Genomic DNA, 13686 nt, shown 5'->3' with positions numbered 1-13686 from the left:
ACAATGCATATTTTCCACTTCCTCCTATCACTGACATACTTTAAAAATGTCTCCCCCGCCGCCACCACCACCATTTTACTGTGTTGATTATTTTTCTTCCATTTGCATCTTTGCTTTCCTGATTACTTGACCAGCCTCTCTTAACTTTTCCAGATATTTTAGCCTGTGTTCCTCTTTTGTAGTTCACTAACATCTTTTTCCTTACCTTTTCAGCTACTACTTTTGAGAACCAAAGCGTTCTTGTTTTCCTCTTACTTTTACTTTCCTTATAAAATGGTTTGTTTCCCTTGCAATAGCTCTTTTCAGTTTTGCTCACTGCTTGCTTCCTTCTTCAAGATATTCCCATCCAGGCAAGATCATCATCTTAATAGTTTGGACTCTCCCCCACCATGAAAGATGTAAAGGATTCCATTGCTCACACATTTCTGTGACCTTCTGTAATAACGATTTTTCATTTATTTTTATTGTTTTTTCCATTGTATTTTTAATCCAAATGCCTAAATATTTTATTCCATCTTCCCTCCATTAACAACTGCATATCCTTTGCATATTCTCAAGCTGGGTTGACAATAGGGGGCTGTGTAACTGCTCGTAGAGGAAGAGCCGTGGCAACTTCTATTGCACATTTACATTCCACTCCCATTCAAGACATCTGCAAAGCGGCTTACTTGGACCTCGGTCCCTATATTTACTTCTCATTACTGCTTAAATCAACATTCTAGATTGGACAGTCAGTTTGGTCAGGCAGTCCTCAAAAATGTATTTTCTCTTTAAAACCCATCTTCGCTCCATCCTCTGCTAATTCACAATTCTCATGACAGGGGGATTGTGAAGATCTGCAACGTGACACAATCGGGCTCGAGGAATGGGCATCGACATGGCAGATGAGGTTCAACGTGGATAAGTGTAAAGCGATGCATGTCAGCAACAAAAATCTCATGCACGAATACAGGATGTCCGGGGCGGTACTTGGAGAGACCTCCCAGGAAAGGGACTTGGGAGTTCTGATCGACAAGTCGATGAAGCTGTCCACGCAATGTGCGGCGGCAGCAAAAAGGGCAAACAGAATGCTAGGAATGATAAAAGAAGGGGATCACGAACAGATCAGAGAAGGTTATCATGCGCCCTCACCTAGAGTACTGCGTCCAGCACTGGTCACCGTACATGAAGAAGGACACGGTACTACTCGAAAGGGTCCAGAGAAGAGCAACTAAGATGGTTAAGTGGTTGGAGGAGCTGCTGTACAGTGAAAGATTAGAGAAACTGGGCCTCTTCTCCCTCGAACAGAGGAGATTGAGAGGGGACATGATCGAAACATTCAAGGTACTGAAGGGGATAGACTTAGTAGATAAGGACAGGTTGTTCACCCTCTCCAAGGTAGGGAGAATGAGAGGGCACTCTCTAAAGTTGAAAGGGGATAGATTCCATATGAACATAAGGAAGTTCTTCTTCACCCAGAGAGTGGTAGAAAGCTGGAACGCTCTTCCAGAGGTTGTTATAGGGGAAAACACCCTCCAGGGATTCAAGACAAAGTTAGACAAGTTTCTGCTGAACAAGAACATGTGCTGGTAGGGCTAGTCTCAGTTAGGGTGCTGGTCTTTGACCATTGGGCTGCCACGTGAGCGGACTGCTGGGCATGATGGTCCACTGGTCTGACCCAGCAGTGGCAATTCTTATGTTCAGTTATATTTAACCCTCTTAGAGGCATGAGTCTGGCAGCCTCCCATATGTGAGAATATACTGCATGTTTGTCCTCAGAAAAAGCGTAGTTACTCACCTGTAGCAGGTGTTCTCCGAGAACAGCAGGCAGATATTCTCACAACCTGCCCACCTCTCCTAGCTGGTTTCTTAGCTTTTGGAAGAAACTGAAGATCCTGCGAGCTGATGTTGGATGGGAAGGCACACATGCATGCGTGGTATGGACAGTATACTTTGGTACATGTCCATGCTGGGCTCTTTGGATGTTGTAGTCTGCTGACATCAGAGAAGACCTGGTATAAGTGCATAACTATGCAGACTTTGCCATACATATGTAAAATGTAAGAGATGTGGAAACCTGTACAATTTTAATTCTAAAAAGATTAACATCAACATTTGCATCAATTTAAATTTGCTTTTAAAATATTTTAGCTTAATGAGAAAGTTTTGTATTTATAGGTTTAAATCTAATACAAGAATGATATATCTGTATTGAATGTACACTTCCCCCTCCCCATTTGCGGTTTCGGCAATCGCGATTTCACATATTCGCAATTTTTTGGGGAGGGGGAAAAAAAGAAAAAAAACCCCACAGTTTAGCCTTCCCCCCGGCGTCCCAGCCTTACCTGGTGGTCTAGCGGGCTTTCGGGGCAGGAGCAATCTTCCTACACTCCTGCCCCGTGTAGATCGCCAATAGGAAATGGCTGTGGGGAGTTCCCGTCATAATCTCGAGAGACTACGGGAACTCACGGCAGCTATTTCCTATTGGCGATCTGCACGGGGCAGGAGCGTAGGAAGATCCCCAGGGGGAAGGTAGGAGGGAGACTGGGGGGGGTGGGTCAGAGCCGGACCAGAAGATATTTGCGGTATTTCACCATTCGTGTTCCGGCTCTGCCCCTATCCCCCGCGAATCCTGAGGGAGAAGTGTATGTTTTTTTAAAATAGGATACTTTTTTTAAAAAAGAAAATGATAGTGGCATATTTGGAAATAGAATCTGTTCATACCACCCTGCTGATGTGGGATGACATAAATGGAACATTTAAAAATACATTTCATGCTTGATTATGCTTCTTTATGCTTGAGCAGCTCATATTTGGTGTGTGTTTTCATACTTTGTCAATAACTACAGTAAGTATGTAAGCAGATATAGCATCACTTGGCTGTAATTATTTGTTGGTATATTTTAACTTTTATAACAATCATGGCTTTAATTAAAAATAAGAAAAAATTATAAATAAAAATTCTAATTTTTAATTAACAATTGATTTTTGAAATAAATGACCATGAAGGCAGTCTTCTAAATTGGTATGTCTTGCTCCATATCTGGCCGAGTTAAAATTCTATTTCAAGGCTACCACTTTGAAGTGCCTTTATATCCAAAACCCCTGATTCTTTCAGATCACAATCCTCTCATGTTTAAGTGATGACTCAAAATTATTAATCTTGTCTATGGGCTCCTTTTATCAAGCCGCACTAGCGGGGTTAACGCGCATGACTCTTCATCACACGCTAACTCTTGCGCTGGCCAAAAACTACCATCTTCTCAAGAGGAGGCGGTAGCGGCTAGCGTGGCCGGCAGTTTAACTCGCGCTATTACGTGCGTTAAACCACTAGCGCAGCTTGATAAAAGGAGCCCCATGTCTCAACTAGCTCCAAGAAACTTTCTCTCTCTATCTCTATCTATCTCTCTCTCTATCTCTTGTGTCTGTTCAACAGATTAACCGTTTATAAATAAAACTTGATTGGATCATCTGTACAGCACTGTGTATGCCTTACCTCATTTAAAAGCAGATTGAAAACACACCTTTTTGATATAGCCTTCAATCTATAACCCTACTCCCCACTTCTCAACAACCTAGCCAGCAGATTAACCATTCCCCTTAACTATATCCATGGCATCCTGTTTGTCTGTTTTGTCTGTTTAGATTGTAAGCTCCTTCGAGCAGGGACCATCTTCTTTGTGCTATAGAAATAATTAATAGTAGTAGTAAAAATAGAAAACACTGAGCTTGATATTACTGCAATACTAATATTGTGTTCTATTTATTTGTGAATTGTGTTGTTTTTCTTTTGTTTTAGGACAATGTATTTATTGGGATATATTCCTAAGGACAACCGGCTTTATCTGGGTGACAAGGAATTGAACATAGTGAGTTACTCCTTGTTGGTCTCTGTGCTGGAGTATCAGACAGCAGTGATGCGGAGAGACTTCAGTATGGCTGACAAAGTCCTTCCCACCATCCCCAAGGAGCAGAGAACCAGGGTGGCACATTTTCTTGAGAAACAGGCAAGATAAATCCCTTCACACTTTTCAGCAAGTTACTTCCTGAATGTTCAACAAAATAACTTGAGTTTTTTGGGTTGTTTTTTGTTTTTGCACTTTAAAAATAAAAATACAGGGCTTCAAACAACAAGCTCTTGCAGTTTCTACAGACTCCGAACATCGCTTCGAGTTGGCTCTTCAACTTGGAGAGCTGAAGATTGCATACCAGCTGGCCGTGGAAGCAGAGGTAAGCAGAGAAAGAGATAATGGTTACTGCGGATGGGCAGACTAGATGGGCCATTTGGCCTTTATCTGCCATCATGTATCTATAAGAAAAATGCTGAATGAAAATTTATGACCAACCTTTACCTTAACGTACATTAGATTAACATTTACATTAGCAAGCAGCCTAGATTCATTTTTGTACAATTATTTAGGGTTTGAGGTAAATTCTTGATGCCGTCACTTTTAAAAAAGTTTATGAAGACCAGCCTATAAATCTGGAACATATTATATACTATATGCAAATCTTCACTTATATACCACTAAGTTGTAAATGGTCTAAGTTTAATTTAGGAAGCTAGCTTACCTTTTAATTTCAAACAAATTAAAATGATTTGTTAATGTGGAATTTGCAGTTTTATATACAGTGGTACCTTGGATTACGAGCATAATCCGTTCCAGGAGCATGCTCGTAATCCAAAATGCTCGTTTATCAAAGCGAGTTTCCCCATAGAAAATAATGGAAACTCGCTTTGATACGTTCCCCCCCCCCCCAATAACCGGCATCGCTCCCCCCCCCCCGCTTGCTCCAACTGGCCCCCCGCCCGTGTGAACCGGCCCCCCCACCCGAACAACTTAAACTTACTCCCCCCCCCCGTCTAGCGCAGACACAGATCGTGTCCCTAGAAAATCTTCCGGCTTCTGCCTGCCTGCCTTGAGCATGCATCTGCACATGCTCAAGGACTTCTAATTCTCCCTCTCGCCGAGAATATCGGCCGGTTCGAGCAAGGGGGCCTTTGCGAGCGGGGGGGAGCGATGCCGGTTTTCAGGGGGGGGGTGCTCACAAATCGAGTCAACACTCAGTTTGCGAGTCAAAAGTTTGCTGAGTATTTTGCTCGTCTTGCAAAACACTCGAAAACCGGGTTACTCGCAAACCGAGGTTTGACTGTATTTTGCAATTGCATAATGCAAGTAGGAGCAATCAACTTTATTTTAATTTTTGTTTCAATAAATTTTTATTATTCATTTTTCCCCAAAAGAAAAACTACAAAACACATAGGACACAAGACAATCCAAAACCAGTGAACCAACCATTAATAAGATATAAGCCAAATGAAACAAAATGCCCCTGCTGATTGTTAAACCCTTCAGAACCCCTCCCCCCCACTGCTCTCATAAAACAACTCCCCTCCCCTATCCCATTAAACAAGTATCCAGATCCTATGCTTCTAAGATCAGTTGAAGTTGGCGCCACTCTTCTCCATCAGTAGAAAATCTAGAATATAGTTTGGCAGGATCTTCATTGCTCCCCTGTCTCATTCTCCATGCCAACAAAAGAGGAACGTGCTCACTTTTCCAATATACCCAAGCACAAAATTATTTTTTCTTTAAAAACTCTCCAGATCGGTATAGCTGAAATAGGAATCTTACAGATGGGTATATATCTTATCATGACCAGCAGGTGGAGACTGAAACAAAACTTTGGAACTGTACATAATAGGTTACTCACCCTTATTCCCTCAGTCTTCTGTCAGTCTCCAGTAGGTGTGAGTGAGTTGTACCCATCTCCCTTGGTAGGGCTATTGGAATTTGTTAAGGGCTTCTTGTCCCCTTTTTGATGCCGGATTGAACTTGGTTGGACCCTGTTTGGGGGTCCGTCTGACCTCAATTGTGTCAAACCCAGTGGGTCGCATGCAGGGTCCCTCCCCCCTTTCCTCCACCTTCCCAACATTTTTTTTAGAGGTGCCTCAGCAGTAAGCCTTGCCCCAAATTTAAGTAAGGCATACTGATTTGAGAGCCAGTGGAGTCTGTTCTGTAAAAAATAAATAAATGCTGAGGCAGTGCCGGTCTGAAGGGTTGCTTTCCCTTTAAATTTAATGTAATTTACTGTATTTTTTAACTAAGAACATAAGAATAGCCTTACTGGGTCAGACCCATGATCCATCAAGCCCAATAGCCCATTTTCATGATGGTCAATCCAGGTCACTAGTACCTGGCCAAAACCCAAGGTGTAGCAATATTCCATGCTAACAATACAGGACAAAAAGGAGGCAAAAAATGTCAATAAGGACTCTATGAGTGTGTCTATCAGCTAATCACTCCTAACAAACCAAACCACACAGGTACCAAATATCAATTGAAGGATAGGGGCGCTCTCAGTGTGAGGTTGTTAGCGACGGGAGAACAAACTCCAGCGCTTCCACTTACAAAGACGGAGGTGAATCACCCCGCCTGCACACCATCATCGGGCGTCCCTAGTGTGCAAAATCAACTGTGCAGAATTAATAACAATAAATAAGTCACAAACAGTGAACTAGTGAGAGAGTGAATCAAACTGAAAACCCACTCATAGAGTCCTCCCCAGCCTAATCCCCAAGATACAAAATGAAACCACAGCCAACTTAGCTTTTTAAAGCGAGCCAAATGAAGTCAATGAGCATTGCGGGAGACCAGAATAGTCATAGGATCAACCGGTTTCGGGTGAAACCCTTCATCAGGATCGTAAGGCTGGAGCAGAACCGGCTGGGAGGGAAGCAGGAGCTCCTGCTTCCCTCCCAGCCGGTTCTGCTCCAGCCTTAAGATCCTGATGAAGGGTTTCACCCGAAACCGGTTGATCCTATGACTATTCTGGTCTCCCGCAATGCTCATTGACTTCATTTGGCTCGCTTTAAAAAGCTAAGTTGGCTGTGGTTTCATTTTGTATCTTGGGGATTAGGCTGGGGAGGACTCTATGAGTGGGTTTTCAGTTTGATTCACTCTCTCACTAGTTCACTGTTTGTGACTTATTTATTGTTATTAATTCTGCACAGTTGATTTTGCACACTAGGGACGCCCGATGATGGTGTGCAGGCGGGGTGATTCACCTCCGTCTTTGTAAGTGGAAGCGCTGGAGTTTGTTCTCCCGTCGCTAACAACCTCACACTGAGAGCGCCCCTATCCTTCAATTGATATTTGGTACCTGTGTGGTTTGGTTTGTTAGGAGTGATTAGCTGATAGACACACTCATAGAGTCCTTATTGACATTTTTTGCCTCCTTTTTGTATCTTTTTAAGCACCTTTTTGCAAACTTAGAGGAGCTTATAGTTTAGTTAACAATACAGGACAAGCAGTGACTTCGCCCCGGTCTTTCTCAATAACAGACTATGGACTTTTCCTCCAGGAACTTGTCCAAACCTTTCTTAAAACCAACTACGCTATTAGCTCTTACCACATCCTCTGGCAACGCGTTCCAGAGTTTAACGATTCTCTAAGTGAAAAAAAATTTCCTCCTATTGGTTTTAAAAGTATTTCCCGGCCTACCACTACACCACCAGAGGGGGGACAGGGTGCAGAGCTTGGCAAGGAGTGTGGGGTTGGGTGCAGAGTCTGGCAGGGAGAATTTGGTTCAGAATGGTTTTTTTTCTTGTTTTCCTCCTCTAAATCTAGGGTGCGTCTTATGGTCAGGTGTGTCTAATGGAGCGAAAAATACGGTAAGTTCGGATTCCAAGGTATCACTGTATAGAGTTAGTCACATGAGAGAGGGTCAGCTTTGTGTTGTTCTTATTCTGTGTGCTTTATATAAATGTGGAAAATATGTCCCTTCCAGTCAGAACAGAAGTGGAAGCAGCTTGCCGAGCTCGCTATCAGTAAATGTCAGTTTGGATTAGCCCAGGAGTGTCTTCACCTTGCACAAGACTATGGAGGCTTGTTACTTTTGGCCACTGCCTCAGGAAATGCTTCCATGGTAAATAAATTGGCAGAGGGAGCAGAAAAGGATGGCAAGAATAATGTGGCATTTCTAAGCTACTTCTTACAAGGAAAGTAAGTAAGAATGTCCTTAAAGTTATGTATTATTTTTTAACATATGTTATGCTTTATTTCATATTTGTTAGGTTTGATGTAAGGATAGACCTGGTTACACCACTGGAGTTAACAGTTGGGTTTCATAAAATACTAAGATGCACTCAGGGTTGATTCTAGAGGGATGTGAGCTCCCTTAACATTTTTATTTAATTTAAAAAAAGATGTTCATATAAACCATCATTCTTTAGCAAACTCTCCAGACTGGTATAGGCTGTAGATTTTACAGACAGGTTATATCTCATCATGACCAGCAGTTGGAGACTGAGACAAAATTTTGGAATAGTACATAATAAATGATTCTCCCTAATTCCATCAGTCTTTTCTCAGTCTCGACAGCAAGTGTGAGTGAGTTGTACCCATCTCCATTGGTTAGGGCTGTTGGAATTTGTTTAAGGCACCTAGTCCCCATTTTGGTTCCAGATTGAGCTTGGATGGGCCCTGTTTGGGGGTCCGTCTGACCTCAGGGGTGTCAAACCCTGCGGGTCTTGTGCTGGGTCTTTCCCCCCCCCTTTTCCTCTACCTCCAAAACTTTTTTGTACAGGTGCCTCAGCAGAAAGCCTTGCCTCCAATTCAAGTAAGGCATACTGCTTTGAGAGCCAATGGAGTCTGTTCTGTTAAAACAAAACAAAAAAAAATCCTGAGGCAGTGCCCCGGTCTGAAGGGTTGCTTTTTCTTTAAATTTAATGTATTTTACTGTACTTTTCAACTAACTGGCACTTTTTCTTTAGTTTGGTCACTTATAGGAAAAAGTGCTCATTTTGCTGCAGATGTGAGGCACTCGCGGCCGGCCTGTGCAGGCGGTGTGCAGTCCGGAGCATTGGAGGAGCCTTGTTGGCAATGAGTGTCGGTGGCTAGGGTTCCCCACTGCGAGTGCCTCATGAGTCAGCAGCTGACAGCGGAGAAGCCCGGCTTACCCCACCACCCACAGAGGGATTTCCTCAGCCGCCGACGGTAATGGTAAAAAGGATTCCCTTACCGCCGAAGCGGCTGGGGATTCCTTAACAGCTGATGCCGGCTTGCCTGCTTTAGCGGCTGAGACAGTTCAGGTTTCCCAGCCGCTAGAAGGCGTCCTATACAGAATTGGAACAAAACCCGCCCAAAGTAAACCAGATTCTATAACTGACGTCCATGTTGCAGACACCGGTTACAGAATCGGGTTTGTTTAGAAGCGGCTGCTATACTTAATTGAGGCAAGGGATCTCCCTGCCTCGATTAGTATAGTGGCCATGGCTATGGCCGTCAGTCTCCCCTCCCCACCCCTATAGCGGGAGGCATCTGGACCAATCAGGCCCTAGGATCCTGTGGGTTTGGCAGGGGAGGGGCGGGCCCGCCTCATTTGGTGGGGGTTTCGTTAGGGGGCTCCGGCAGGAGAGGTTGGGCACCCTCCTGCCGGCGATCTTTAGGGGAGTCGTTAGGGGGGTCCGGGAAGGGAGGAACATTTTGTTTGAGGGGTGTCCTGCAGGAGGGGTTGAGTACCCTCCTGCCGGCGATCTTCGGGGGGAGGGGTTTGTCAACAGGAGGGTTTGGGCACCCTCCTGCCGCGAGGGTTGGAGGTTGGGGAGGGGAGACTGACGGCCGTAGCTGCGGCCACTATACTAATTGCGGCAGGGAGATCCCTTGCCATGATTAGGTATAGCAGCCGCGTCTACTTACCATGTAGGCCAGCATTTTGCTAGCCTACATTGTAAGCATCTCCCGCTCTGCTAGGGAGACACGTAGGGCCACCTAGGTTCGCCTAAGGCTATCGCCTAGCCTTAGGCAGGCTTGCGGGCCTCCCTAGGCTCCCGGAGGCGCCTTCAATATAGGCATCCTGCCTGGAGAGCATTTTTTTAAGAAAATGTGCCTCCCGATTGGCTGATTAGACAGCTGTAGGATGCCAACAGCTGCCTACAATTGGGATGAACTTTGAGAATCAGGGCCTGAGTGTACATTATGTAAAATGTAAACTATCCTAAGGTGTTCACATACTTTATCACAGCATTATTTAACAGACTGTGAGGGGAATTGGAGACTGTAAGGCCCATCTAGTCTGGTGATGTTGCATCAGGAATGAAATTAGGTACAGAACCTAACTAATCTCTATCTTTTACCCTTCATATCACAGATTCCCTCTTTAGACCCATTATAAGTATACCGTTGTCTTTTTTGGCTTACTTAACATTTTTAGCTCATTATTTCACAGAGTTTGCATAGTATTTAATACAAATGTATTTTAAATGAATAGATGCAAATTGTATTGCACAACCCATCATCTGATCTAATTTTTAATCTTCAATCTTTTAGGCTTGACAGTTGCCTAGAGCTTTTGATTAAGACCGACCGTTTGCCAGAAGCTGCCTTCTTGGCCCGCACATATTTGCCTCATCAGGTTTCAAGGTAAAAGGGAGATGAGGATGATTTTAAAATTTAGGATGTTTATTTTAGAATTTAAAAAATAATGTTCCATTTTTCTAATCTTGCAGGGTAGTTAAACTGTGGCGAGAAAATCTTTCCAAAACCAACCAGAAAGCTGCTGACTCCTTGGCAGATCCTACTGAGTATGAAAATTTGTTCCCAGGATTAAGAGAGGCATTTGTGGCTGAGCAATATGTAAGCCAAACCTGTAATACCTTGCGACCAGCGAGGGAATACCCACTTGTCACTGTAAGTAATCTGAACAAACAGTTTATGCACTAAGCAATCTTATAAATGATTCTTAGATTTTATATTACAGAAGAAAGGGGAACTTTTTTGTGTTCATTACCTTGTATTTGTGTTGGAATCTTATGCAGCTTAATACAATGTAGTACTGAAAAGTAATATCTTGAACCTAAAGCTAATTCACATTAATATTGTACATCAAACGTGGACATTTTTATTTGAATATACTCTCTCAATCCCAGAACAATATATTTCAAATCTTATTCACAAAAAATTTAATGCTCTTTGTGTTGGCTTCATCAGGGGTAAACTGAAATAATATAAAAATGATGATCTTAATATCGCACTTTTATAGATACAAATCAAAAACTCAAATTCAATAATATGAATATTAACTTATCAATCAGACTTCCATGGCCATGGAAGTCTGATAAATTAATACTCATTCTAAAGCGTCTCTCCAGACCGGCAAAGCTTCACTGATGAGTAATAGCTCACCATGGCCAACAGGTGGAAACTGAGACATAAACTTTTGGCTTTAGTACAAGTGGGCTGTACAGTCCCAAGTATAATCAGTCTGCTCTCAGTCTCCAGCAGGTGGAGGTGGTAAGCCTGTGCAATCTTCCCTGGTTTAGTGTAGGGCTGTTGGAATTTGTGTAGTGGCCTGATCCCCATCTGTAGTGCCAAATTGAGCTTGGGAAGACCCTTTCGTTGGTCCATCTGACTTCAACGGGTCTAGTCCCTCTCCCCATTTCCCCCACCTCCCTGAAATTTTTTCTCTAGAGGTACCTCAGCTGTAAATCTTGCCACCGATACCAGCAAGGCAAATGTCTTAGAGAGCAAGTGGGGGCTGTTAAAGTAAAGTTATATTAACCTTTTCCTATCGTAATAAATTTTACGTTATGCTGGTTCCAATCGTAATTATTTTAACAAAGTTTTGTATTATTCACCGTTATCATTTACGGCTATTGTAAACATAATGTAAATAAGTCATAAGTCTGTAAATTCAAATATTTTGTGTTCCTGGCTCTTTATTAGTCCATACAGACTGTTTATCCACTGTCTATGTCATTTTTGGAATGTCTTGTCATCTGGGACACAAGATAGGAAAAGGTTAAAAAAAAAAAAATCCTGAGGCAGTGGCGGTCTGAAGGGAAGCCTTCAATTCACTTTAATTGTGGGTTGCACAATGAGCACTTTTAAAGGAAAAAAGTGCTCATTGTGCTCCAGATGCGAGGTTGATGCAGCCGGCCTGTGCTCGCAGTGCACCAGCTGCCGCGAAGAGGAATCCTTGTTCGCTTCGGGTACCAGTGAGCAGGGTTCTTCTTTGTGAGTTCTTCATGTGTCAGCAGCAGGGCAGATGCTTTCCCTTACCGCCGCTGCCAGCTTGCCTGATTTAGCGGCTGGGGCGTTTCAGGCCTCTGGGGAGTTTTTTTTTCAGTGGGTTTTGCACCTGTTTTGGCGGGAACATAAGAACATAAGCAGCGCCTCCGCCGGGTCAGACCATAGGTCCATCCTGCCCAGCAGTCCGCTCCCGCGGCGGCCCAAACAGGTCACGACCTGTCTGAATCACTAGAAGGGGCTCCCTTGCCACCTTGGTTTCTCATTGAAGTCCTATCTTCCCATCGAAGTCCTAACTCTCCGGTCTTGCACATGCACGACCTGGTTGGGTTTCTATACTTATTACCTGGTTAGCTTTCTATACTTATGTTACATCCCAGCACCTCCCTCACTATCCCACGATCCCTTTATCCCTCAGGAATCCGTCCAATCCCTGTTTGAATCCCTGTACCGTACTCTGCCTGATCACTTCCTCCAGTAGCGCATTCTAAGTGTCCACGACCCTTTGGGTGAAAAAAAACTTAATTGCATTTGTTTTGAACCTATCTCCCTTCAGTTTCTCCGAATGCCCCCTCGTACTTGTTGTCCCCTTCAGTCTGAAGAATCTGTCCCTATCCACCCTCTCTATGCCCCTCATGATCTTGAAGGTCTCTATCATATCTCCCCTGAGCCTCCTTTTTTCCAGAGAGAAGAGCCCCAGCCTATCCAACCTCTCGGCGTATGGGCAGTGTTCCAGCCCTCTTACCAGTTTCGTTGCTCTCCTTTGGACTCTCTCAAGTACCGCCATGTCCTTCTTGAGGTGCGGCGACCAATACTGAACGCAGTATTCCAGATGTGGACGCACCATTGCTCGATACAATGGCATGATGATTTCCCGCGTCCTGGTTGTTATGCCCCTCTTTATGATGCCCAGCATCCTGTTGGCTTTTTTCGAGGCTGCTGCGCACTGTGCAGATGGCTTCAGTGATGCATCCACCAGCACACCCAAGTCTCTCTCAAGTCTGCTGTCTCCCAACAATGCCCCCCCCAATTTGTAGTTGAACAACGGGTTCTTTTTCCCTATATGCATGACCTTGCATTTTTCCACGTTAAAGCGCATTTGCCATTTGTTTGCCCAGTCTTCCAGCTTGTCCAGGCCCCTTTGCAGGTTCTCACACTCCTCCCTGGACCTAACTCTGCCGCACAGTTTGGTATTGTCTGCAAATTTTATAACCTCGCACTTTGCCTCCTTTTCCAGGTCATTGATAAATATGTTGAAGAGTAACGGCCCCAGCATCGATCCTTGTGGCACACCGCTCGTGACTCCCCGCCAGTCAGAATATTGGCCCTTTACTCCGACCCTCTGCAGTCTACCCGACAACCATTGCTTGATCCATCTGTGCACATCCCCTCCCACCCCGTGGTTCCACAGCTTCCTAAGCAGCCTTTCATGTGGCACCTTGTCGAAAGCCTTTTGAAAATCGAGGTAAATGATGTCTATGGGTTCCCCATTTTCCACCCGACTGCTTATTCCCTCAAAGAAGTACAGAAGGTTCGTTAGGCACGACCTTCCCTTACAGAATCCGTGCTGGCTTGTTCTCAGTAGGCCATTCCTCTTGATGTGCTCGCAAATGCCGTCCTTGATCATAGCTTCCACCATCTTCCCTATAATTGAAGTCAGGCTCACCGGCCTGTAGTT

At 44.1% G+C, this 13686-nt stretch overlaps 1 protein-coding gene across 1 annotated transcript in view; it reads left to right on the top strand.

Moving 5' to 3' along the window:
• The window catches only part of COPB2 (COPI coat complex subunit beta 2), a 121113-nt gene that overhangs the window by 95376 nt on the left and 12051 nt on the right, over positions 1-13686 (top strand). Inside the window, exons 15-19 of the mRNA XM_033959260.1 lie at positions 3779-3986; positions 4099-4209; positions 7771-7985; positions 10311-10403; positions 10490-10670. Of these exons, the coding sequence (XP_033815151.1) occupies positions 3779-3986; positions 4099-4209; positions 7771-7985; positions 10311-10403; positions 10490-10670 (808 nt within the window). The remainder of the gene's footprint in view (positions 1-3778; positions 3987-4098; positions 4210-7770; positions 7986-10310; positions 10404-10489; positions 10671-13686) is intronic.

The sequence above is a fragment of the Geotrypetes seraphini genome, chromosome 9 (assembly GCF_902459505.1).
Source record: "Geotrypetes seraphini chromosome 9, aGeoSer1.1, whole genome shotgun sequence".
Classification (NCBI taxonomy): Eukaryota; Metazoa; Chordata; class Amphibia; order Gymnophiona; family Dermophiidae; genus Geotrypetes; species Geotrypetes seraphini.
This window is presented reverse-complemented; position numbering and strand designations above follow the sequence as displayed.